Genomic DNA, 22,778 nt, shown 5'->3' on the forward strand with positions numbered 1-22,778 from the left:
GGTACCAAACATCTGAAAGTTTGGGCGATGTAATACACTGCTCATTTACTTATTTTGTTGTATTCGTGTCTTTGCAGCACAGTCGGGGTGACCATCGCCTCCCTTCACGCGATCACTGAAGGCCATCGAGAATTTCTCTAGCATAGTCCCTTGCTAATGTCAGCTTTGCTACCTGTAGCATTTGAAGTATAATTCATAATGAGTTTGTAAACTTGTGTGGGATAGAGGTAAAAGGTTTTGCGATGATTATCAGAAGAAAGGGTGACAAGTTGTCAACTCTGTAGATCTACAGAGTTGGATTTATTCTGTTCACACAATCTTTATGAATTTAATAACTTACCGCTATAAACGTAACGTTTAGATATGAATTTAGCTATGCTCCATCATTTTACCAGCATTTTAGTATCGGTACGATCTCCATAATCCTTAAACAATAGAAAGATATGACTGGACACGTGCACCTTGCGCTGAAACTGATGGCAAATAAATATTTGAAAACAACTGCACGGCCTGCGTGTTTGCCTATAACGGCAGTGTTGCTCAGTGTGGCCGAAACATCTAACCATGTCAGTCAATGGCTAAACGACTGTGTGTGCTTACGTACGTGCTGTGTGTCTGTACATGTGCGCGCGCGCGCGCGTGTGTGTGTGTGTGTGTGCGTGTGCGTGTGTGTGTGTGTGTGTGTGTGTTTGGTGTGTGCCTGCGTGTGTGGGCTCGCCGCGCGCACGTGCGTACGTGTGTGTGTGTGTGTGTGTATGTGTGTGTGTGCGTGCGCTCCCCGTCCGGCAGGGCAAGATAACATGGATTGCATGCCAAATATATTCAGTTTGACATGAAATATTCCTTATCTATGAGTACTTTTACTGTACGCTGAACAAAAAGTCTGCGTCAAAAGACACACTAGTATAATACCCCAAACGACTTCATTATACGTACCAATGGACTAGCCAGTCTACAAGGCTTCGTTTTCATTTTAAACATCATGAGCGTTTCTCATTTTCTACCTTTCTGCTCTCTTAAAATGATCCCCATTGTAAATCTGCTTTCATTTCGTAGACGAAAGAAATGTTGAATATCTCGGCGTAAATTCAGGAACCATACTTTATACATAAACCCACTTCTAAGTAACTAATGTCATCATCATGTGAGGTTTAGATCAAACGAAAAAAAACAACAGGAATCCTTTGTCAGACAACGAATATTTATTACGCCACTCTAGATGGGTGAGAAGACTTAGGAGTTGAGTTTTACCACTGTAGGGAGGTGGGACTCCGGACTAGGAGTGTTTACTGTACCAAGGCTATATCTAGTCCTGCAAGTCGAACAAAGCCTTGGAGATTTCTCCCTTCTTGAGCTGCGCGATGGCCTCCTGGTACTCCTGCAGACGGAACATCTTAATGCCCAGTCGGGAGAAGTCGCTCAGGTAGCTTCCCGACATGCCCCGCACCAGGCCGTTGATGGTAGTCGGCATGGTGTAGGGGTTGGTGAGGCAGCCCACGATCCTCAACTCTTTGGCGTAGATCTGGAACGGGTTGATGGTGATCTTGGACTCGATGGGGCAGCAGCCGAACTGGAGGAACGTGGCTCCACAACGGAGCCAGTTGAAGGCCTGACAAATGATGATGTATTGGTATGATTGTCATGGGACAACAACAGTTTCACCATGACCGTATGTGTAAATGTGATGTCTTTATTGAACTTAATGTTATCCTGCTACTGTTGGACAAGTCTTGATTTGACGTACATGCCGTATATATTCATATTGTTATTTTGATGACGTAAGATTTACCTCTTCCACAGCAGGCGGGTAACCACTGCAATCAATGATGACGTCATATCCTACGTCCTCAACGTGTCCGTCAGCAAAGCGAGCCTTGATCTTATCTGGGTGAACAGCCTGGAATCTGAAACGTCACACACTGATGAGTTCACCACATTTTAGAACATTTACCATTGGTCGTATATCGTGATCCTGTGCAGTGAACAAGCGATATCATTGACCGTTTGTTGAAGTACATTTACAACAGGGAACACTGAGAACAGTCAGAGAATGGTTTTGCCGTGTTAGGAGTAGTAGCCGATAATTCCTAAACGTCACACAGTGTATTGAAACATTAAGGGTCTCACAAATAAAAAAGCATGTATTATACCCGAGCCCCATGCCCATTGCGAGCTCACGTCTTCCCTCTGCCGGCTCGCTGATCGTGACGTCACGGTAGCCCTGCAAGAAGAACATGAAAAGTTACAAACGTACAGAACAACTCGATCCCTCACAGCCATTATTTAGTAATTATACAGTTTGTGCTCACTGAAGCTTGCCCGTTTTTCACTGATTAGTAAGTATCGTTATGAATAAGCAAACATATTCATGTGAGATGTCATCAGATTATTAACCTTCAAATGGAGGAGACAGGACCACATTACGCCGATGTACCCTGCACCAAGCACCAACACGCGGGAGTCGCTAGGAGGCGTCCCTAAGTTTTCCCAGCCCCGCTGGATGCAGGAGATCGGTTCCACGAGAGCGCCGTGAAGGAGCGTGACGTCATCGTGTAGCTTGTGCACGTGGCCGGTTGGAAGTGCACAAAAGTTGGCAAATCCGCCATTCCTCCGCGCACCTACGGAATTTCTGAGGTGCCTGCAGCAAAAGATCAACGGACCCCTCATGTTGGAGGCTGTTGACATTATCAGCCAACTGACCGCGAACTAGTCGCCTAAATGGGAGCCAATAGGCGCGAAGTAGACACCAACAGGTGTCATTGACTCTGTAAAGAGTAATATGTCGCATTCAATCTATAAACACACATCATTACACGTACATGGTGCAATGCACATGATAAAATCTGGTATATGGTTAGTGTCCGTTCATTCTGGTTTTGGATACTTTTCTTATGTTAGCTATGTTATGCCAAGTATGATAAGTAAACACCACTTTATCAAAGCAGCAGACAATCGCGGCACAGTGAGACTTTCTCAACATGTTCAAGATTAGGTTTTACTGTTTAGAATCATACGGTAGAATTTCAGAGAAGGGATACACAAAGAAACTGAAGCATCACATACACAAAATAGGGCAAAAAGATATTCGTCCGTTTGTTCCTACATATGAATGGCATCCATGAGGGTTATTATAGTCATCAGTACCCCATCTATGAGATTCGGTTGTCAGTTTTTTGTGACAGTATGGTATGTCCAAATGTCTTACTGTAGGTGTCCCCTGTGGCAGAAGTTGATCCGGCCTCTGGAGCAGTGGCGACAGCTTCCACAGATGAAGCAGGGGTCCACACACACCCTATCTCCGACTTTAAACTGTGTCACTCCATCTCCCACCTCTGCAACAATACAACTTGGTTATGGCATATAAAATGCGCGCACGTACACTAACAAGATGCATTGTAGGTAATAAGTAAAAGGTGAATGACGTTCCCGGAGACATAAAAGAAACACGACTGGGTATGTATACTACAACATGTAGCAACAGAACAGCATTACCTGTCACAAGCAGGGAAATATTCAACGTACTTCCATCATGCCCTGACTCCATATCTCTCTACCTAGGCCAATATAGGCTTGCTCACCTATGTGCCACCAGGCACCACAATATTGACAGGCCACCCACTACTTTTACTGGCTCAGAAAGACTTCTTACTGACTCAAAATGAAAACAGTAACCCGCATTGTATTTATGGCGACCCCCAACCAAAATTTGGGGTCGCAAATGAGCTGTTACCTGTGATAACTCCTGAGAACTCGTGGCCCAGGATGAGTCTGTCGCCAGCTGGGTACTCCTTGTTCATGATGTGTAGGTCAGTCCCGCATATACCTGCGTATGCCACCTGTAGATGCACAGTAAACGGCTTGTAGAGGTTATCACATGAGATTAAATTGGACATTTCTTTTCGGAGACAAATGACAAAATACTTGGTATGTTTTCATATCTAATTTTTATGACGTAGTAACTAGAATCTTTTTACATTGAAGTCATTTTCTGATCACTTACATATCTACAAGAAAATAATAGTTTTAGTATTCAGAAGTTACCAAGAATCCGCACCTTTATGACCACTTCCCCCGCAGAGGCTGTCGGTACCGCAAACTCATCCAATGAGAGCTTGTCTGCTGCTGCATCCCACAACAGACCTTGCATCGTCATCGTGGACATCAGACTGGTCTGAGCCCTGCACGGCGAAAAAAGATCTTATAACCCAGTTTTTACCTTCCCCAGAAAGGCAAAAGGTTAATGTTATTGAATTTCTTTTTTTTCCATTCCTTATTTGGAATTTCACGCTAATCCTATCCAAATTGTTCTGTCTATTCGTTTTCTTCCAGCCTGTGAGACCAACTTTGAATGAGGGCCAAACAAACCTCTCCATCCTGCCAGTTTCTGGTGGCACTATCGTCTGAAGCACGTTTTTAAATATACAATATTCAATCCACCAAGGAAATTCACCAAGACAATAAAACATCTAGATCGAAAAAAACTATGTAACCGTTGAACGATATGCTGTGTGTCATGATCAAACACCTAGGTCATTCTTATTATATAAACAGTTTGGTATGAGAGTCATTTCCGACGATTCGGATACCGCATATTGCATGCGAATACGGGAATCTGCTCTTGACCGCCAAAAAAACACTGTAAGGTTTTAAGCTAGATTCAATGTGTATACACGTTTGTACAAAATATACGAAAAAAAAACTTTCCGTTTCCCACGTTGGAACACTTAAGAACGCGTAAACCCCCTTATGACCCCCAAAATGGAACAGACCTTTCAAATACCCGTCATGTTGTTATGCTAGTGCCAGCCAGATGAAAACATCCAAAGTTCACAACCTGTACGCGTGATAAGGCTTGGATCGATGTCAACATTCATTGTCGCCGCGAATGTCTTTCCAAATTTGTCACTTGTCCGTCCTCCAGTTATTTAAAGTTCAAGTTGTGTCACATATTTGTAAACTCATCAATTAATGACGTCTCAGAGTTTCGTAACGGATTTGGAAAAAGAACTTTTCACTTAAAAGTTAAAAAAAATGACACCGATTTACGTAAATTAAACGTCAATGTAATAAACTGGTTCAACACAAGGAAGTGCATTGCTAACTATGGCCTTACCCAGAATATCACACAACTTCGCTCCCGCCACCAGTCGGCTGTGTCGACTGTTGATTTCACTAAGTTGGTAACAAAACGGGTATACTTGCACTTTGACACATTACCCTTCAGTCAGGTGGTCACCTCATTGGACGAGCCCACTGGTTGGTAGGGGTTACATTGGGGTGATTAAAGACAGGTTAACATTCTGAGAACATTCTGAATTGTGAACAATCGTCAAGTAGGGCTAGAGACCAAAATGTTTTCGGTGACCTTAAATTCGACGTAGTTTCCAAAGATATTAAGGTATTACATGTATACGTAGCCGCAAGGCATCGGAAATATTAGGAACATCAAATGAAATGTTAAGATTTGAAACTGTATTTTGCAGATTTATTTCAACGCAAGGTAACATTACATATTATACGCGCCAGCAAGGCTTCGGTAGTGATGTTGCCGCCAAATACAGTATATCATAGTATATCAAAATGGAAGTGACTTTTTTCAGTTGATTAAAATTGCTAGTGGTTATGAGAGCCTACTGTATGCTCTCAAAACCACTGACATTATATAAGTATTAAGGATATAATCTAGTAACATGTTCATATTGAGAATAGACACGTAACGGTTTGATATGTCGAACCGCAAGTGTCCACAAAAGTATAAGAATGACAAACACACTTTAATACCAGCTAAACCAGTAAGCTTTAATTTTCTGCCACAGTATAACTAAGAATTCTACTCCACGTTTCCTTATGTAATGAGACATGGAAATGTTGAAAGCGCAAAACGCCTTATCTAGTCTTCGAACCACGTCTCCTTCGATATATTTGTCAGCCCCAGATACATGCATATTTTGAGACGTTTTACGGGATTAAATGTCTCAATTTTCAAACTCAAACATGGCCTTGGAGATTTCCCCCTTCTTGAGCTGCGCGATGGCCTCCTGGTACTCCTGCAGACGGAACATCTTAATGCCCAGTCGGGAGAAGTCCTTCAGGTAGCTTCCCGCCATGCCACGCGCCAGACCCCCCACAGCTTTCGGCATGGTGAAGGGGTTGATGAGACAACCAATGATCTTCAACTCCTTCTGGTAGATCATGAAGGGGTTGATGGTGATCTTGGAGTTGGAGGGGCAGCAGCCGAACTGGAGGAATGTCGCTCCGGAACGGAGCCAGTTGAAGGCCTGGAAATAGAAACGAATTAGTTCACATGGAAAACCTTAGACTGGAGACGGTGGGATAGACATTCTGTTGTTGTTGAAAGTTGTAGTTGATGTATTATCATCTGGACATTAAAAATTCAGATGAATATGTGTGGTTTTCTTAAAAGGTAAACTGATACTTAACTGTATCGCAAAATAAAATTATTACAACTGATCCTGCTTATAAAAACGTGAAATATGACGCAAGGTCTTACTCGTTAAGTACATGTGTACACTAACATAAATATATGCCCAATACGATATCATAAAAAATTTGAGTTTCCAATTTGTTCATACCACTCAATTTACTCATGATCCCTCAAAACTATTCATACCCACATAACTTTTAATTGATTTTATTAGGTAAAAATATCATTTGTGAGATTTAATGATACAGAATTTATAACGGGTATGAAAAATTCCGGGGTATTAATCTTGTTATGAACTGTACCTCTATCAGGTTTATTTTTTATCGCATATTCTGTTTAAATGAGTTCCTTACTTGCTCGATGGCTGGTGGGAAGCCACTGCAGTCCACGATGACGTCATACCCCACGTCTTCCACATCAGCCCCATCAAAACGTGACTTCAGCTCGTCAGGGTGAACAGCCTTGTATCTTTTAGGATCAACACAACAGGATTTGGAGTCATGTGGTTGATATAGAAGATATCATAAACAGACAAGGTATTTTCTAACAAATCAAATACCATGCAGTGTGTGGGCATACTAGTATATGGTAATTTGCACCATGTTGCAGTATGCGTCTCTTTGAGTTGACTCGCGCCATAAACCTTTTGTGCGCGAAACAAGAAAGAGATATTTTACACCTAATGCAATCACCTTGTGCTATAACGTCATTTCAACTAAGAAACCATACTTAGATACCACATACAGAATACACATGAAGTTAGACATAGTGTTTTTTTTTTTTGCCAAAGTGATGTTTTATAAACTGCAATGTATAGTCGTTATGCAGCTGGGCTTTCCAAACCACTCAGTGGCTTTGTGTGTAGTAAACAGAACGTACCAGAGTCGACTCCAGCTGAGTCACGTATGTAAATCGGACCTGTATTCTAATATCTCCAAACAGGTGACAGCTGTGGCCGGGCAATCTAAACGAATTACGAATCGACCAATGGAAAGCCTACCCCAATTCAAGTTCACCAATCAGCTTGCGCCTGCCGTCAGCCGGCTCACTGACTGTCACGTCTCGGTAACCCTGGGAAAGGTAAAAGCAAAGGTAAACATTGGAACCTTATTTCTCAATTGCAACTCCAAACTCCAATTCCAGTGAAGAACGTGCACGATAAGAATGAGAGATTCCAGAACTACGCACACCTTGTAGTGGAAGATGGATGACCACAAAACGCCAATGATTCCAGCCCCGAGGACCAGGATGCGGGAGTCGGCGGGCGGACTGCCCAGGTTGTCCCACCCGCGCATCAGACAGGACAGCGGCTCACACAGGGCGCCGTGCTGCAGTGTCAGCTCCTCCGGTAGGCGGTACACCTGCTCGGTCGGCACCACGCAGTAGTTGGCGAAGCCGCCGTTCTTACGGAGACCAACAGTGTAGCTAAGTGAACAGAACCGCAACAAATGAGTCAATTTACCTATGTTATACATCAAAACATATCTTCAGATTCCTAAACCATTATCCGATTTGGAAATTCTGTACTATCTAATTGTTTTGTTCTTACTAATATTTCTCATATTGTATATTTAACTTCTTCAATAATTCAATTGTCAGCAGCATAAGTCACATACATTAGTAGTTTAAAGCACCAAAAGAATATACTAATCTACCGTCCACAAATATTAACGTTAATGTGCACGTGTTTCTGATAGTATGGGGTCATATTTGGCAAGACCTGAGAATCAAGGAAAATGTAAACACTTATCACTCCGATTGCTGACGGGACAAATACGTTAACCAAACACTTATAGATGGCTCTGATATTACTATAGCTAATACGGGAAAATAGAAAAACATTCAGGATGGACAGCTAGCTAGGGGCAACTTGACTAACTAAAGGGAGTAGAGCCTCACGTCGTCAGCCCTGTGCTGCAGTAGTTGGGCGTCCCCGATGCACAGTACCGGCACCCGGCGCAGCCCTTGTTCGGGTCCACACACACCCTGTCTCCCAACTGGAAGTCCTTCACCCCCTCGCCGACCTCTGTTGAAACAACACTTTATATAGTTTAATACGATAATGAAGCTGTATATGATATAGACATCATGAATGAATAGTAAACTGATACAGCTATACGCTAGCTAACATTTTCCATTTATGAGCGAATGTGAAAATAAGTACGAAAGGATTTGTCTGGGAAATTTTGTAAATGTCTTGGAGTTCTCCACCACCTATCAATCATATCTCAATAGCATGATATCTACATGAGTATGTATCTTGTCTCAAACCTGTAATGACTCCCGCGAACTCGTGTCCTAAGATGACCTTCTCAGCCGCCGCAAACTCCTTCGCGATGATATGGAGATCTGTACCGCACACCCCGGCATAGGCCACCTATAGGGGAGGAGGGGCATGTGGAATGGGGCTCAGATACTGTTATGTAATGCTAGTATGCTTTACAATTGTGGAATTTGTTATATCCTCAAAATACGTCATTTAGCTATCTCATAGCAATTGCATATACGTAATTATAGAGTGAAGTTGAGGAAGGCTTGATTTCACAGTAAATGAATTATGCCGATAAAGAATTTATTAGGCTGTGAAAGAATATGACCATATGTTGTAAACTGTGATCTTGATAAACTTCGTACCCAACCAAATTCCCATCTTCGGTTGATTATTTTATTATTGGCTATAGACTGAAGGAAAAAAATGAAAACTTGACACAGAATAAATTGGAAAGGGAAAAGCTGGCACGAAGCTCACACCTTTATGACCACTTCCCCAGACCCGGCTTTAGGCTTGTCCAGTTCAATCAAAGACAGCTTATCTGCTGTAGCATTCCACTGGAGACCCTGCATTGTAGCCGCCATCTTGTCACCTTCTTTGTATATGTATGAACGTATCAGCACCAAATCTGTAAATTTGGAAAGAACATGTTTGCATGCAAAGCTAAACTAAGACATTTTCAAGATGCAAAGATGTCATGTGGAGTGGGTGGGTCCATCATACCCACTCCCCCCCCCCCTCGTCAGCTCACCTTTTAGTAACAGTGCCCCAACCCTGACCCCTTGCTCTTCATATTTACTCAGTGTGGGTAAAAAGGCCGACTAACCCTTGTAGTGTACATACAGCGCAGGTAAGACTTTGGCGACACAATTGCTAAGTCTACACTATGTAATCGTTTATACGTACATGTTCCATCAAAACACCTGTTAGCTTTCACGGCGTCAAACCAGGGTTCGTTTGTGTGCATACCTTCAGTGAGTTCTTCTTTTGTTACGGAAAAAACATTTAGAAATGCATTTTAAAAAGTGAAATTTTTCATGTAAATGGTCAACATTTACAAAGCGTTCTCAGTACTGTTTTGATATATATCACGATACATGCATAACACAGTAGGCATTTATGTTGAAACCAAGGTTCGAATATAAAAAAAATTATCTCGTTGGATCCCAGTCAAGAATGCAACAAATGGCCCAAGCATTCTACAATTACTTAATAAGTTAAGAGAGTCCTGTATCTAGCTTGTTTGTAGAAGAAAGTAGCATATGTCAGTGTCTAAAGACGGTCTTGTCACGCTTCCTGAAACATTCTAAGAAGACAGTCTCCTCAAGTCACCAAGTACATACAACTTTGTATAGTAGGTCCCCATAATGATGAAGAAAGATGTTAGCCCCAGACATTAACTTCTGCTCGACAACATACCTGGAAGAAGTCTTGGATCAGAAAGAACGCGTATTGGTTGGGATTGCCAATCATACATTGACGTGCCGTGTGCAAAACAAAGAGTTTGTTTTCCTATGTAGGTCACAGAGCTAACTTGTTCTTTTGTATAACTCACATGATAGTGAAATGATGTTTAACAGCAGCAAGCTAAGGGCACAAACCGCCGTAAGTGCAATTTGTCCGTACGTTTTTTGGAGGTCACGTCCGCCAAGTATTTCTGAAAACGAAGGCTGTACAGGGCATACTGGCAAGTTGGGGGGGGGGGGGGGGCGAATCCGCAGCCCTATGGCACACAAAGTTTTGCCTGCACGTAAAGTACTATCGCGTATCTGCGTGCTCCAAAATCCGTCGGATTCCCTACGAGTTCGCACGGAGGCGGTACTTACCACTTACGGATCCCATAGATTGCCCACATTTTGACACGTAGACCACACGTACGGCGGGCTGTGCCCTTGCCTTAAGTTACAATGTCACCATTCCTTGCCAGGAGATTTGTCTATCATGACTTAAATCAAGCTGGTATCTACATGTAACACTTCCCTCTAAATGTATGGCCAACTTGCTACGTCATAAACCTGATAGGAAACAAAATGGGGTTCGGAGTCTTCCTCAATTGCTTCCTTGGACTCATCATGAACTGTACCTGTTAATGAATGAATGAATGAAGAGCTTTATTGCACATTTTTCCCCACTTGGCTATTAAAGTACAGGTCACATGGTAAGAATAATATATATGTAACAATGGAAACAATGCCGTCCCCGCCATATTGTAGCGACCTGTACCAATTAGGGTTGTATAATGTATAAAGCTGGCACATTGAACTGAGCTTGCTGTAACTTCGTAAACGTAAACGTAACTGGCTTTTCGCTTTAGCTACAATATATTGTATGTCATCTTTCTGGACTCATGCGGTATTTTCTATGAAGAAATTACGAATATCAATACAGTTGTACTCTCAATTTATCATGATTCATAAATCCCCTTTAAAACTTTAAAACGCCTGGGCTATGTACATCTGCGAGGCTATGTTTTTCTAATAGCCATCTAGTGTATTGATTCCCGCCCCTTTTCCCTCTTAAAACTCTACAACCCAGACGGGAGCACTGCCTAAAAAGCCACTTCATACGGTACTTAATTGTCATGGTAACCAGCTACTTAATTTGAACTCTTAAAAGATCACTGCCATATGCACGAGTTGAAAACAAATAGGTCTAACTGTCTCTAACAAATAGGTAAAAATGAGTGATCCTATTCCTATCTCATCGGCGGCCTTTCCACTGATCCAAAATCGCTGAGCGACCGTACAGAAACAAAAAATGGATTTGCTCGGCCCTCGATTGTGGGACCAGAAATGACTAACTCCGGGTATTGAGTACTAGTAGTTAGAGATCTTGGAGACAGATCGATACCACCTGACACGTCCGCACAAAACGTTGCATGCACCACAGCCGTTACCATTGAATATATGATCATACTTACTGGTGGTACGTGTAACTAGATCGGCTACTCGAATCTAACGTTCATTATAAGATATCAAACATATACATCTGTACCTTTTTATTGAATAGCTGTTCTAAACTGCAAAACGTTTCACAAAAAGACCACATGGCGCGTTGGAGGCGCCGCTCGGGTGGACTGTGTTCTGCTCTAGCCGTGCTGCTGTTTGTAGCGGTGTACGCCTTTCTATTGTACAGGCTATCTCCAGATGAGACTACAGACGACGACATTTCTAGTCTCAGCCAGAGGTAAGGCATTTTGTATGGATATATAATTGTACGCTTTACGTAAAGAATAAAATATGGATTGATAGATGTATGCGAAAGGGAGTGCTGATCATGAGGTTCTGTATTATAAAAGAGCAATGGTGTTGACTTTACCCGACATAATATAAAATGAATGTTACGTTTAATTATGCACCGATGGTTTGCTGTTCTATATAGGAATGAGGATGGTGAGGAGGAGAAGTGTGCCGAATCCTGTCCTTGCCCCTCTCCCGAGCCAAGACGCTGCGTGGAGAAGACTAACTTTGTCTTTGTCAAAATGCACAAGTGTGCTACGGAGATGCTGACGTCAGTCTTCCATCGCTATGGCGACGAGCGAGATCTCGAGTTTGTCATTTCTAGAGGTCCGCTAGGGGACTGGTATCTGGGTTGGCCTTATCCAATCACGAAGCAGGTCTATCGACCTTCCAAATCCGGCACGTTCAACATCATGTGTGAACACGTCGTGTTCGACAAGGCGGCTATGTCAAAGGTCATGCCTGAGGATACCGTTTACGTCACCATCCTGAGGGAACCCTTCAGTCATTTCAAATCGAGCTTCAACTTCCACGGCGTCGCAAGGATTGCTGGGATACGTGGTGATGACCCTATGGACGAGTTTTTCCGTGCGCCGCATCTGTACGACGACATTTATGTCTCCACCGTGAAAGCTGGAATTCCGAACGGCGTCTCAGTTACTCGTAACTTCCTAGCACACGACTTAGGGTATCCCAGATGGAAATGGGAAAACTTGACGTACGCCAAAGAGTTTGTGAAATACATACACCAAGAGTTCTACCTTGTTATGATACTGGAACACCTTATGGAGTCCCTGTTGTTACTCAAGCGCCTGATGTGTTGGGAGATTCAAGATTTACTACATTATCCTATCAACGTCATGACATACGGGTACAAGCACGACCGACCAGGACATCTCATCAAGAAGCACAAGAACTGGAGCAAAGTTGACTACATTCTGTACGACTTTTTCAACAAGACACTGTGGGAAAAGATCAGCAGACAAGATAAGAGCTTCTTTGAGGAGCTGGAATATTTCAAGAAGGTTCAGAACGCAACCATGGCGTACTGTTATTCCTCTGACACGACCCCACTGGTGTTAGATGGGTCTAGGTTCAGTAACGCCATCACAATCACACGACATTACTGTATGAGGATGATGAGGAACACACCGCAGTACTTGGGTGACATCTTTAAGAGGAGATATGACGGGACTGAGTACACTATACATAAGCTATGGCCTTGGGTGAAGTGATGATCGAATCTCGACATTTATCCTGACGTTGACATTTTAGGTAAATGATAATCATTGCTTTGTACACGGAGAGAAATATTTTACGGGCAAAGGTATTTCTATATCTATATCATGATAATATAATATAATGTTAAAGATACCAGTACCTGATGCATTTCAGCCTTTTTTTGCTAAATTGAATCACTTCGGCCGAAATGTAAAAAAAAGGAAGAGAGGACAGAGAACACAACATTTTTCTCCAGGCCTCACGACACTCTGAATAGGATGTATGTGATACCTTCATCTATCGCTAGGCGTTGTGTGTTAAAATAAGTATAATAACTCGATGAGAAAACAAAAGAGATTTTAAGAATATCATCTACACAATCATCTGCACATTGAATTAGAATCAGTGTAGTAGATAGACTACTTAAAACAACTTCAAGGAACTCCGTTATCTGATGATAATCTGTCGTTTCAAAGCAGTGCAAGACCCCGTTCAGACTGGCGTTTGCAAACCGGTTTCAGGGTCTAATTGACTAACGTCGGTTTATAGTATGGTCCTGTCTGGGCGGACTAAGCCACATTTGATGAATGGAAAATGGGTACGTGGCATATTTTTATCAATTTACAAGGAATCCAAATGGAACCAATTTGAAACGTGGACACGGTCACTATGACGAGTCTGATGGTCAAAATCATGCCGTACAATAGAATGGAATTAAAATCGGATTAGAACGTGCAACTAGAATTCCATGATCGACCCCACACATTCGCCAAATTATTTCAACCTTTGTATGACTATTGTGTTTGTCATACATTTTACATCAGGTTGAGAATCTGGAAAGGGGCCATCCATTTCATATGGGGTTAAAGATTCTTGGAAGAAATCCTATGGTAGTGGAAAAAAACCATTTTACATGTTGTTAGACTCCAAGAGTAGAGGGGGGGGGCATCTCACATGAACTTGATGGTAGTACTGGGAGGTAAGGCTTGGTGTGAGAAGAGAGAACCAAGCCATTTTGTTCTAATTCTACTGTAAAACAAACAAGTGCACTACACAATCATCTGATTTCAGCATATTTGTTTAATAACAAAATAGAGAAATGCAAAGTGTATAATACACAAACCGCATAATAAATGAGGATACTCTAGCATAAAAAAATTAACCCATTCAGCTTAACAATTACCCTCACTCTAGGACATAGTGGATAAAAAAAGCTAAAATCATTAAATATCAACATGTCAGTACATGGTATAGAGGTAGCGTGGAGCCTTTGTACTTAAACAATCATAGAATTTTTTCAGTCTAAGGCTAAGGCATTTGAGCTGATTATTAGTGTCCGTCAAAATGTGTGTTTGGTGGGGTTAGGCTGTTAGTGTGTATGTGTGTATGTGTCTGTCTTGTGTTAGTGTCAGCTCCAGCCTTAGCCTCAGTTACTAGGGAAATTTCCAAACAACTGATTTAAAGGGCTACAACCTCTACACAATAAACGTACAATGTTGACATTTACAGAATTCTAACATGTAGACTACTTTTCTGCGACAATAAAAAAAAACAATCCAGCATCAGCGACCCCTGTACTGGAATGGCATCAAACAAATACAATCAGAAACAGATGCTTCTAACAAAAAGCGCCTAAACAACACTACATCTCCAAGCCCATTAACAAAAAGAGACGAAACCTTCACTCAGAAATATGGGGAAAACTATACCTAACGTATGTAAGCTTAACTATATGTACATGTATCTAACATCGTGATATACATGATAACTGTAAAACCGTACACTTTGCATTCTGTTTGTATTGATTCGGTTTCTGTGACTGCGTCGATAAGAACTAAAGACTAAAATATTGATATAAATAGGCTTTTCAACCTCCTGCCTTTCTGGCCTGTGTCATTCTCTTGGTTCGGGACCCAAGAAAAGAACACGAGGCAGATTATGTAATGGTCTAGGTCCCCGACAACCACTGACCATGACATAAAACAGAAAGGACAACAGTTGGTTAACCAGGGAAGACCCTGTTTATAAAGAACAGAATTAACAGTAACTGACTGAATACAATCCCGGCCATCGACACAGTCACAGAAATAATATCAGCCACACACCAAGCTTGTACACCACAGAAACGTGTTTTAGCTCTGAGGGGAAAAGGAGCCTCCATTTACAAAATGTCCTAACGCTCTACTGGCTAGATCACTCAGATCGCAGGGCGCACATACGAGCACCGATCTTTCTGGACGTCACCGTGGAGATGGTGTCGGACAATCTCTCACCAGGATAAGTCCCACCATGAACATTGCAGCTGCAGTTGATCAGGAATCAATGCGGTCCTGGAAGCTGCTGGGAGATGTCTCCTTCCCAACTTATTGTGACTGCAAGAAAGTGAATTACAATCAATTATGACGAGCTAGACTTCCATCGTTTTGCTACTCAGTTTTCCTAATCAAAATATTTTTGAAAAGGTACAGAGGAAGTTAATAGACTATTGTAATGTATGTAGCGCTAAAGTGTAACGCGAAATGGTCAAAGTATTGCTTACTGATCTTAACCATGTCAAAGTTGGTAGAAACGGTTCAACAACTGTGAGTGTCCTGAATCTTTTTTGAAAAAAATCATCTGACTCACAGCTAAACTATTCAACCAACCTAATTTTGAAAAGAAAACTCTATTAAGCACTGTTCACCAGAATATTTTTCATTAACCATTGAAACTAAGCTTACACTCGCCAAGTTACAAGTCATTACTAAAGATTGCTATGCTACAACTGCATTCAGACAATATTGTACAACACAAACAACGTATTATATGGGAAAGACTGTCCACCTCCTTGGTGATGCACTTGGTGTTGTCACGAATCACGATATTGTCAGTGACGGTGATGCTTTACACCTCCATACCCAGCTCCTCTCCTCCCTTATGGCGTCCAGACATTTCTAACAAATAGGTAGAAGAAAAAGGCATGCATCATTTGTCTCATTCTCCTACGCAGAGGGACCACAGTCGTGTCAAAACTCCTAGGCTAATGCCGTTGGGGACCGGGCGTTAGGAGGATGCATTTGTCTCAACACCGCTGCAACAAACACACAAGACTCAATGCCTGTCCAAAGGCAAACGGGAATGTTATGTATAATTAGGACATCGAATACTACTTCAATTACTACTACGCCAGTCTAGACAGAATGCCAAAACAATATACAGTGCTTGTAATATGTATGGCTAATGCTATAAGCAGACAGTCTGACTTCACGCAGCACAGTACAATACCTTCTCAATGTCTTGTTTGCAGAGCCGACTTACATACAGACATCTAAATTTAGTTATGTAATCTCCAGAAGTTGCTGAAATCCAGCCACGAGGAGGCACCAAGACGCCTTCTGTCAGGACCACTGTCTCTCCAGATGTTGTGAAGCGCCTTCAGTGACGTACCTAACGTCCAGACATTGCTGTGATATCAGTAAAAGAAACAGACATGCATCAGCTGCCTGACTACCGCTGTAACATATTAACAAACAAAGGGTTCAGCGTCTACCCACTGGCAATTAGCAACTGGAAACACAAAATACCTTGTCTATGTTGGGAAACACTCATGCCTCCTTGGCTTGGTGATGCACCGGATGCTGTCACGAATCACTTTCAGTAACCGTGACGCTTTACACCTCCATTCCCAGCCAGCACCTTTCCTCGCTTCCCAACTAGACATTTCTAAAAAAATTCGGAAGTAGAAACAGGCGTATGTATAAACTGCCATATCACAGCTGCGACAAACATAAAAGGCTCAATGCCTGCTCCAAATACTAGTATATATGAGCAAATTTTTCACCTGACAAACAGCCAAGCCAGATGACACATGTATGAATTCATATACTTCACTCCATTCAGAGCCAGATAGGCAAATAAGAAAAAAATGACTATTGAACTTGTAATTGTTAAGGTACAAAAATAGAAACTGTAAACTTAAACTTGCCAACATAATGAAAAAAGTTATTCTTATTCATTGACAAAGACCTATAGTTAATTTCCCACAATACAGTACGATACCTTGTCATAAAAGACTGCGAAGCCCGTTCGCTCACGTTCGGCACCTTCCTTCGCCAGTCCTCGCCTCCCTTTCCGCGTCCAGATATTTCTTCTTACGGTGGGATGATCCTCGGGAGAAAAGACGAGACAAAAATTAAACCTAACCCAGAACTATGGGAAGACTATACCTAACAATATACATAAAAGAAAGCTAAGCTACGTGTATTGGCATGGCAGGAAGCTCACATGTTTTGTCATTGTAATTTCAGTTCTAGTTTTAACATAGAAATAGCGAGAGAAATCATTATACCTCTTGTTTGTTGGCAGGGTGTTGAGTGTGCTTTGATGAAATCCTAAGTAATGCTGCTTTTGGCATAATGCTGCCTTTGTTTTGCTTGGATTTTCGAGAGCTATAGCTACTTCTGCACTCAATGCTTCAGTCTGCTTCTGTGATATACAAGCCCAATGCATAGCTGATTCAGTTTCTGTGACTATGTCGACGCCGAGATGGCAAGTTTTATCTAAACGACTAAACTAGTAATATCAAATAGGTTCTTCAGCCACCTGTCCTCCTTTCTGGCCTGTGCCGTTCTCTTGGTTCGGGACCCAAGAAAACAACACGAGGCAGATTATGTAATGGTCTAGGTCCCCGACAACCACTGACCATGACATAAAACAGAAATGACGACAGATGGTGAACCAGGGAAGACCCTGTTTATAAAGAACAGAATTTGAAATAATTGACCGAATACCATCCCGGCCATCGACATAATCACAGAAACCAAACCAGCCACACACCAGGCCTGTACACCAAAGAAACGGACTGAAGCCCTGAATGCAAAAGGAGCCTCCATTTACAAAATGTCCTAATGTAAACCCCTCCCGACAACATCGCTCGGAATGTCAACAGAACACACTCAAGCACCTTACCTACAACTAAGAGTTCAGTTAACGAAACATCACAACTAATTTACTTCCTATCATGCCGATGAAAAGCAAGTCCCAGCCCATCTCTGCTATAAGTTTCCGTTTTACACCCCATAAGACGCAAGAGTACTTAACTTAGTTTCAGGTCCCTTGGCAGGGCGTAAACTCGAGCACCGATCTTTCTGGACGCCACCTTGATGGCACCAATAAGGTCCTGGAAACAACAAAGCGAAATTTCAATTAGTTAAAGACAGACTTCTTGCTTTTTTGTAATTCATAACGCACAAAAGGCCGCACAAATTATTTCCTTCTTATCATGCCACCGACAAGTTATTCCCAGCCCATCGATCTCTGCGAGATGTTTCCGTTTTACACCCAATAAAACACACAAGAACTTATCTTAGTTTCAGGTCCTCTTGCAGGGCGTACACACAAGCACCGATCATTCTGGACGTCACCGTACAGCTAGCCGTGGAGATGGCATCGGACAACCTCTCACCAGGATAGGTCCCACCAGGAACATTGCAGCTGCAGTTGATCCGGACTTGATGGCACCAATGAGATCCTGTAAGCAAGAAAGTGAAATAACAATTAGTTCAAGACAGACTAACGTCAAGAAATGATTAAGGCAATAGATAAGGCACAGGTATGCCTTGCATGTAAGTGCAGCTTGGTCTGCGTTTTTTTATCATCCGACGGTCACAAAAGAATTCAACGTTTACGTATACGATATATCGATTTTTGAAATAACATTGGACTGATAATAAGTTATATAAAACGTATAAACACACATCAAACACTCTGTGAAAAACGGCCAAACTAACCTGTTATCTAAGGTAGGACGCTGAAAGAACAAAGGACTCCGTCGACGTCACCGAGCGGCCGTGATGTTGTTTTGTACTGGTAAGCTGCGAGGTATTTAAGCCGTCAACTCAGACACCTGGCAGACATATGGCGCGACACTGTCCACGATTCAGGTCTGGTCTAAAAATAGCCCCTGGTGTCATTGGTCAAAAGGTAAGCTTCTTCGATTGGTTATCTGAAATAATGAAATTAATTGCAGCACACGACCAGGACCAATGATGCCTGGGGGATGACTGATTGCTTGACCAATCACTAACCAGTAATCATTTTCACCTGTGTTTTACATACCATTGTTCGTCTCCCCCAGACCATTTTCATTCGATTCTTTTACAACGTGAGGCCGTAATGTTACCCGCTTCTTCTCACGGACTCGCACCGTAACCAGAAATATCTACACATAGCAAGGGCTGCCGAAGGGAGATGTCAACCGTTACCGCTTCGCGACAACGCCCCGAGATCCGGAGATGTCAAGAAATATCCGGGGTCATCTACGAGATGACCGCGGCGTTTTAAACGGTGATAATAACGACAGGCTTTGCTTAGATTAGCTATGTTGGTGGACGTTAATTCATTGCAGTTTATGAGATTTGTCCAGTACTAGTTCTAATTGTGTGGCCCACATTCCCACTTACCGTTGGGTATCCGTTGAGCATTTTGTGTTTGTTACAGCGAGGCGAGGCAGCTAATGCGAGCCCGTCTCTTTTACCGCAATAGACGTCTGGCGATTTACTGGAAATAGGCGAAATATCTCCAATCGATCGGTATCGGAGGCAAGGGCTGCAAAGGGGGAGGCCAAGGCTCACCGTAACGCGGGTGCTTCACGGCACATTTCGGGAGACATCGGGAGAATCTCCGGGTTCATCTTTGAGGAGATCCGCGGTGTTCAAAACAGCAGGCGGGCGCCTTGGTCTTCTTAAGACATTTGACAAGGTAATGAAGCCGTACATGTGTTGGTAGCATGCATCATGAAAAAGAATGTCATTGTCAACATAGCCCGGATCTTTATTTTCATGTCTTTGTCGAGACATACCAACAGAAAGGTTTACAGTTTCAATATATGGACCTGAACAATGCTTAGTTAAAAAGTAGTTTTCTTCTCCTTAAATATCCATGGGCTTTGTCAGATGGAATATTTCGTTGGTTAGGAACTTTTTAAACAATGCATTAAACAATTTTTTTGTGTGATATTGTCCTAGTCTGTATAGGCTGACATTGGCACAACAAGCAGAGAGGCCAAGGTGCAGTTCTTATTGTGCCACATTCGCCCATTGGACAGTCGTTGAGCCTTTCATGTTTGTTACAGCGGCGGTGAAGTACCTAATGCATGTCTCTTTATTTTGCTGATATCACAGAAATGTCCGGACGTACTAAGGGAGGAGCTGGGTAAGCAAGGTGCCAGGCGCAACCGTCACTGAAGATGCTTCCCGACATCAGTGCATCACCAAGCCAAGGAGGCGTCAAGCCCTACACGTACGGTGTTCTTCAGAATTTATTACATCATTCCATTAAATTCTGCATGTCTGCTGTTAATATTCACACTCCTGGTGGGACATAAGGCGTTATTATGACCCCTTAAAATATGTTTGGAAATAGATGGTTTTTAGAATGCTTTATTCTAGATGTTTTAATCATATCATGACATTCCAGTGCAGAAGTGGCAAACAATAAATTGATGTTTTACTTTTTTGTCCTATGTGAATATATGTCTTTTGTGTTTTAACTTAGCCTAAAGTTTCCAAAACCTGTGTCTAAAATTACAATGTAGTATCTATCTAATAGTATAGTGATATTGATCATTTATGGTGTAGAAGGTTACTTGCAGTAATTTTCCTTCTTAGATTCGTCCTTAAGCAATTTGGCTACTGAATGTACGATTTACGAGCCAATATCAATCTTGTAAATGTTTACTACAACTGTTCTGGTTAGAAGACAACAACGTCCTCTGGTGTCTATGTGGCGTACTGCACCTGTACCGTAGTTATTCCATCAGCGCCCGTAAAAACTAGTATTTTCTCATTTTCCTCACTTCCTTCCACGTTGCCATTCTGTGTTAACCTGTTGAACGCTTTGTGGGAATGTTTGCCTAGTCTTGTAGAATGTGAATAATGCTTTACGAATAATGTGGATTTGCCTGTAGCCAGTAACCTTTGTTGTAAATATATTATGATATACAAGTACAACCTGGGCAACACATAGTACACTGTGTGAAATTCCTCGAATTTGTCAAACAAATGCTATCAAATAAACCGTGTTTAACCATGTGTTGTTTTCATTTCTCTTTCAACACGCTCAAACTCAGGTGAAGTGATACCCCCTCTACCGATACCCCCAGACTGTCGGAAAATGTATGATCCCTCTCAGAAGTTCCCACCCCCTAAGTTTTGTGAAATGGTGGATCCTCCATGTCAAGAGCCTTGACCTGACAAAACTCAAAGTGTTGCTAATATCAATTCTTAGAAACCAAATTTATGAATGGGAATAGTATGGTCAATCAAGTTAGCGTAATATATGTTTAATTCTAGAACATTATGACACTATGCCTTAGATAAAATTGGGTGACAATACTTTGAAGAAAATAATCCTTCTCGCCACTGTCAAACTTACGTATCAAACCTAAACGCAAACTGTCCAATTTTCCCGCGATTTCTCGCCAAGTAAAATTTTCTCGATTGTCTCAACTGACCCTGCCAAAGTCAAATCTACCGAAAATGATGTTACCGGATATTGCCATGAGCAATGTTCGTAAATTCATCGACAAAGACGTTCAAGGCACGCGTATCTAAGCAACCGCCCAAATGACCGTGTTGCAAACTCCAAATCCTCGCAAACTACGACGTTAACCCGGGCGCAGAGTGACATACGACCACTGTATGGTCGCAATATGCATGTGTTCCTGACATTTCTGTATATACCGTATTGTGTGGTCCCGCTTATGAATATTAATTAGTCTTTGCCTTCCTCTTCTCTGATTGGCTGGCTTATTGATTGAATTAACTCTTGCTGCCATCTCGATGCCGATGCAGGTGTGGGAGAGCTTTGTGGGGTGAACGTCCGAAAAGTTACGGCTGGAGACCGAAAGAAAACCAATTTCCCCTTGAAATTAAGCATTCTAAAGTAGTTTATGCCAAAGATTTTACCTGGATCATTTTACCAACTATCTAATGCCTAATGAAAATTTCAGGTCATTCGATTGTAATACCAGGGTACAGGGGGCCCAAATATACCGTTTTGGTCAAAAAATGACCATAAAACATCAATAAAATCATTTAAGCGACAGATATGAAAAAAATGAAAAAAAAAACATCAGGGAACTAGACCACTCTACCCTTGTGTCAAATTTCAGCTCATTCAGTCCAGGAACGACGGAGATAACGTGTTTTGAAGATTTGACAGGAGAAGAAGAAGAAAGAAAGAAGAAACATTACGAATACAATATATTTCACCATACATGTGGTATGGCTGAAATATAATGAGGTAATAACCTCCTTGGATGGAGAAATGGGATTTGAATCCAGACAGGGCCTCCTGGCGATTTGTTCACCTGCAACGTCACCGCCTGATCACGTGACTACTGCGTGACGACAGTCTAGCAAACCTCCCCAAGGTTACCAATACCCCGTCAAACCGGTTCTGTCCGGTTCCACCCATCGATATATCTTACAGAAGGTAGACATAAAATCCAACATGGTAAGCAATATCTTTCAGTTTACTTGTCTTTCCTTTCGTAATCTTATTTCAAGATTTTCTGCTGTTTCTCCATTGTCACAGAAAGTTTGATTTCAATTTAAAAAGG

The 22,778-nt window shown here is 42.0% G+C and overlaps 4 protein-coding genes and 2 long non-coding RNA genes across 7 annotated transcripts in view; 3 read left to right on the plus strand and 3 right to left on the minus strand.

The window, feature by feature from the left end:
• The window catches only part of LOC118409419, a 4,098-nt gene extending 3,597 nt beyond the window's left edge, over positions 1-501 (plus strand). Inside the window, exon 4 of the long non-coding RNA XR_004830442.1 lies at positions 78-501. This is a non-coding gene — a long non-coding RNA (uncharacterized LOC118409419). The remainder of the gene's footprint in view (positions 1-77) is intronic.
• An 805-nt stretch (positions 502-1,306) lies between these two features.
• LOC118404134 (D-altritol 5-dehydrogenase-like) lies at positions 1,307-4,153 on the minus strand. Its single transcript, XM_035803134.1, has 7 exons — positions 4,055-4,153; positions 3,731-3,836; positions 3,206-3,332; positions 2,425-2,638; positions 2,151-2,221; positions 1,790-1,904; positions 1,307-1,609 (listed from the first exon to the last, which is right to left on the minus strand). The coding sequence occupies exons 1-7, from the start codon at positions 4,151-4,153 to the stop codon at positions 1,307-1,309; spliced, it is 1,035 nt and encodes a 344-aa protein (XP_035659027.1).
• Positions 4,154-5,778: 1,625 nt separating this feature from the next.
• Positions 5,779-10,218, minus strand: LOC118409407 (D-arabinitol dehydrogenase 1-like). The gene is made up of 8 exons (XM_035810420.1): positions 10,137-10,218; positions 9,197-9,345; positions 8,717-8,822; positions 8,345-8,471; positions 7,636-7,870; positions 7,446-7,516; positions 6,799-6,913; positions 5,779-6,278 (listed from the first exon to the last, which is right to left on the minus strand). Exons 1-8 carry the CDS (start codon positions 10,192-10,194, stop codon positions 5,976-5,978), a joined length of 1,164 nt encoding a protein of 387 aa, XP_035666313.1. The 5' UTR covers positions 10,195-10,218; the 3' UTR covers positions 5,779-5,975.
• A 1,812-nt stretch (positions 10,219-12,030) lies between these two features.
• Positions 12,031-13,268, plus strand: LOC118410254 (galactosylceramide sulfotransferase-like). Its single transcript, XM_035811815.1, has one exon. The coding sequence runs from the start codon at positions 12,055-12,057 to the stop codon at positions 13,189-13,191; it is 1,137 nt and encodes a 378-aa protein (XP_035667708.1). The 5' UTR covers positions 12,031-12,054; the 3' UTR covers positions 13,192-13,268.
• A 1,023-nt stretch (positions 13,269-14,291) lies between these two features.
• Positions 14,292-19,077, minus strand: LOC118409385. The gene is made up of 6 exons (XR_004830439.1): positions 18,946-19,077; positions 17,216-18,686; positions 16,741-16,879; positions 16,442-16,620; positions 16,001-16,110; positions 14,292-15,549 (listed from the first exon to the last, which is right to left on the minus strand). It is a non-coding gene; the product is annotated as an uncharacterized LOC118409385 (long non-coding RNA).
• A 205-nt stretch (positions 19,078-19,282) lies between these two features.
• Positions 19,283-22,778, plus strand: part of LOC118409383 (annexin A7-like) — a 16,566-nt gene continuing 13,070 nt past the window's right edge. The window contains exon 1 of one of the 2 annotated variants that reach the window (XM_035810374.1): positions 19,283-19,501. Coding sequence is in view for 1 of the 2 variants with exons in the window: in XM_035810373.1 (XP_035666266.1) it covers positions 22,670-22,672 (3 nt within the window). In the remaining variant the exon portion in view is untranslated. Of the gene's footprint in view, positions 19,502-22,538; positions 22,673-22,778 lie in introns of those variants that run through there. The other variant, XM_035810373.1, reaches the window with a different exon arrangement.

Source organism: Branchiostoma floridae, chromosome 2 (genome assembly GCF_000003815.2).
Source record: "Branchiostoma floridae strain S238N-H82 chromosome 2, Bfl_VNyyK, whole genome shotgun sequence".
In the NCBI taxonomy this organism is placed as follows: domain Eukaryota; kingdom Metazoa; phylum Chordata; class Leptocardii; order Amphioxiformes; family Branchiostomatidae; genus Branchiostoma; species Branchiostoma floridae.

Coding starts and splice junctions, on each gene's coding strand:
- LOC118404134 (XM_035803134.1), bottom strand. CDS start 4,153: ATGACGATGCAAGGTCTGTTGTGGGATGCAGCAGCAGACAAGCTCTCA. Junction 3,333..3,730: donor GTTCTCAGGAGTTATCACAG/GTAACAGCTCAT, acceptor GTATTGTTGCAG/AGGTGGGAGATGGAGTGACA. Junction 2,639..3,205: donor TGCCACAGGGGACACCTACA/GTAAGACATTTG, acceptor CTTTTGCTGCAG/GCACCTCAGAAATTCCGTAG.
- LOC118409407 (XM_035810420.1), bottom strand. CDS start 10,194: ATGTATGATTGGCAATCCCAACCAATACGCGTTCTTTCTGATCCAAGA. Junction 8,472..8,716: donor GTTCGCGGGAGTCATTACAG/GTTTGAGACAAG, acceptor TTGTTTCAACAG/AGGTCGGCGAGGGGGTGAAG. Junction 6,279..6,798: donor TCCCACCAGCCATCGAGCAA/GTAAGGAACTCA, acceptor TTCTATTTCCAG/GCCTTCAACTGGCTCCGTTC.
- LOC118410254 (XM_035811815.1), top strand. CDS start 12,055: ATGTTACGTTTAATTATGCACCGATGGTTTGCTGTTCTATATAGGAAT.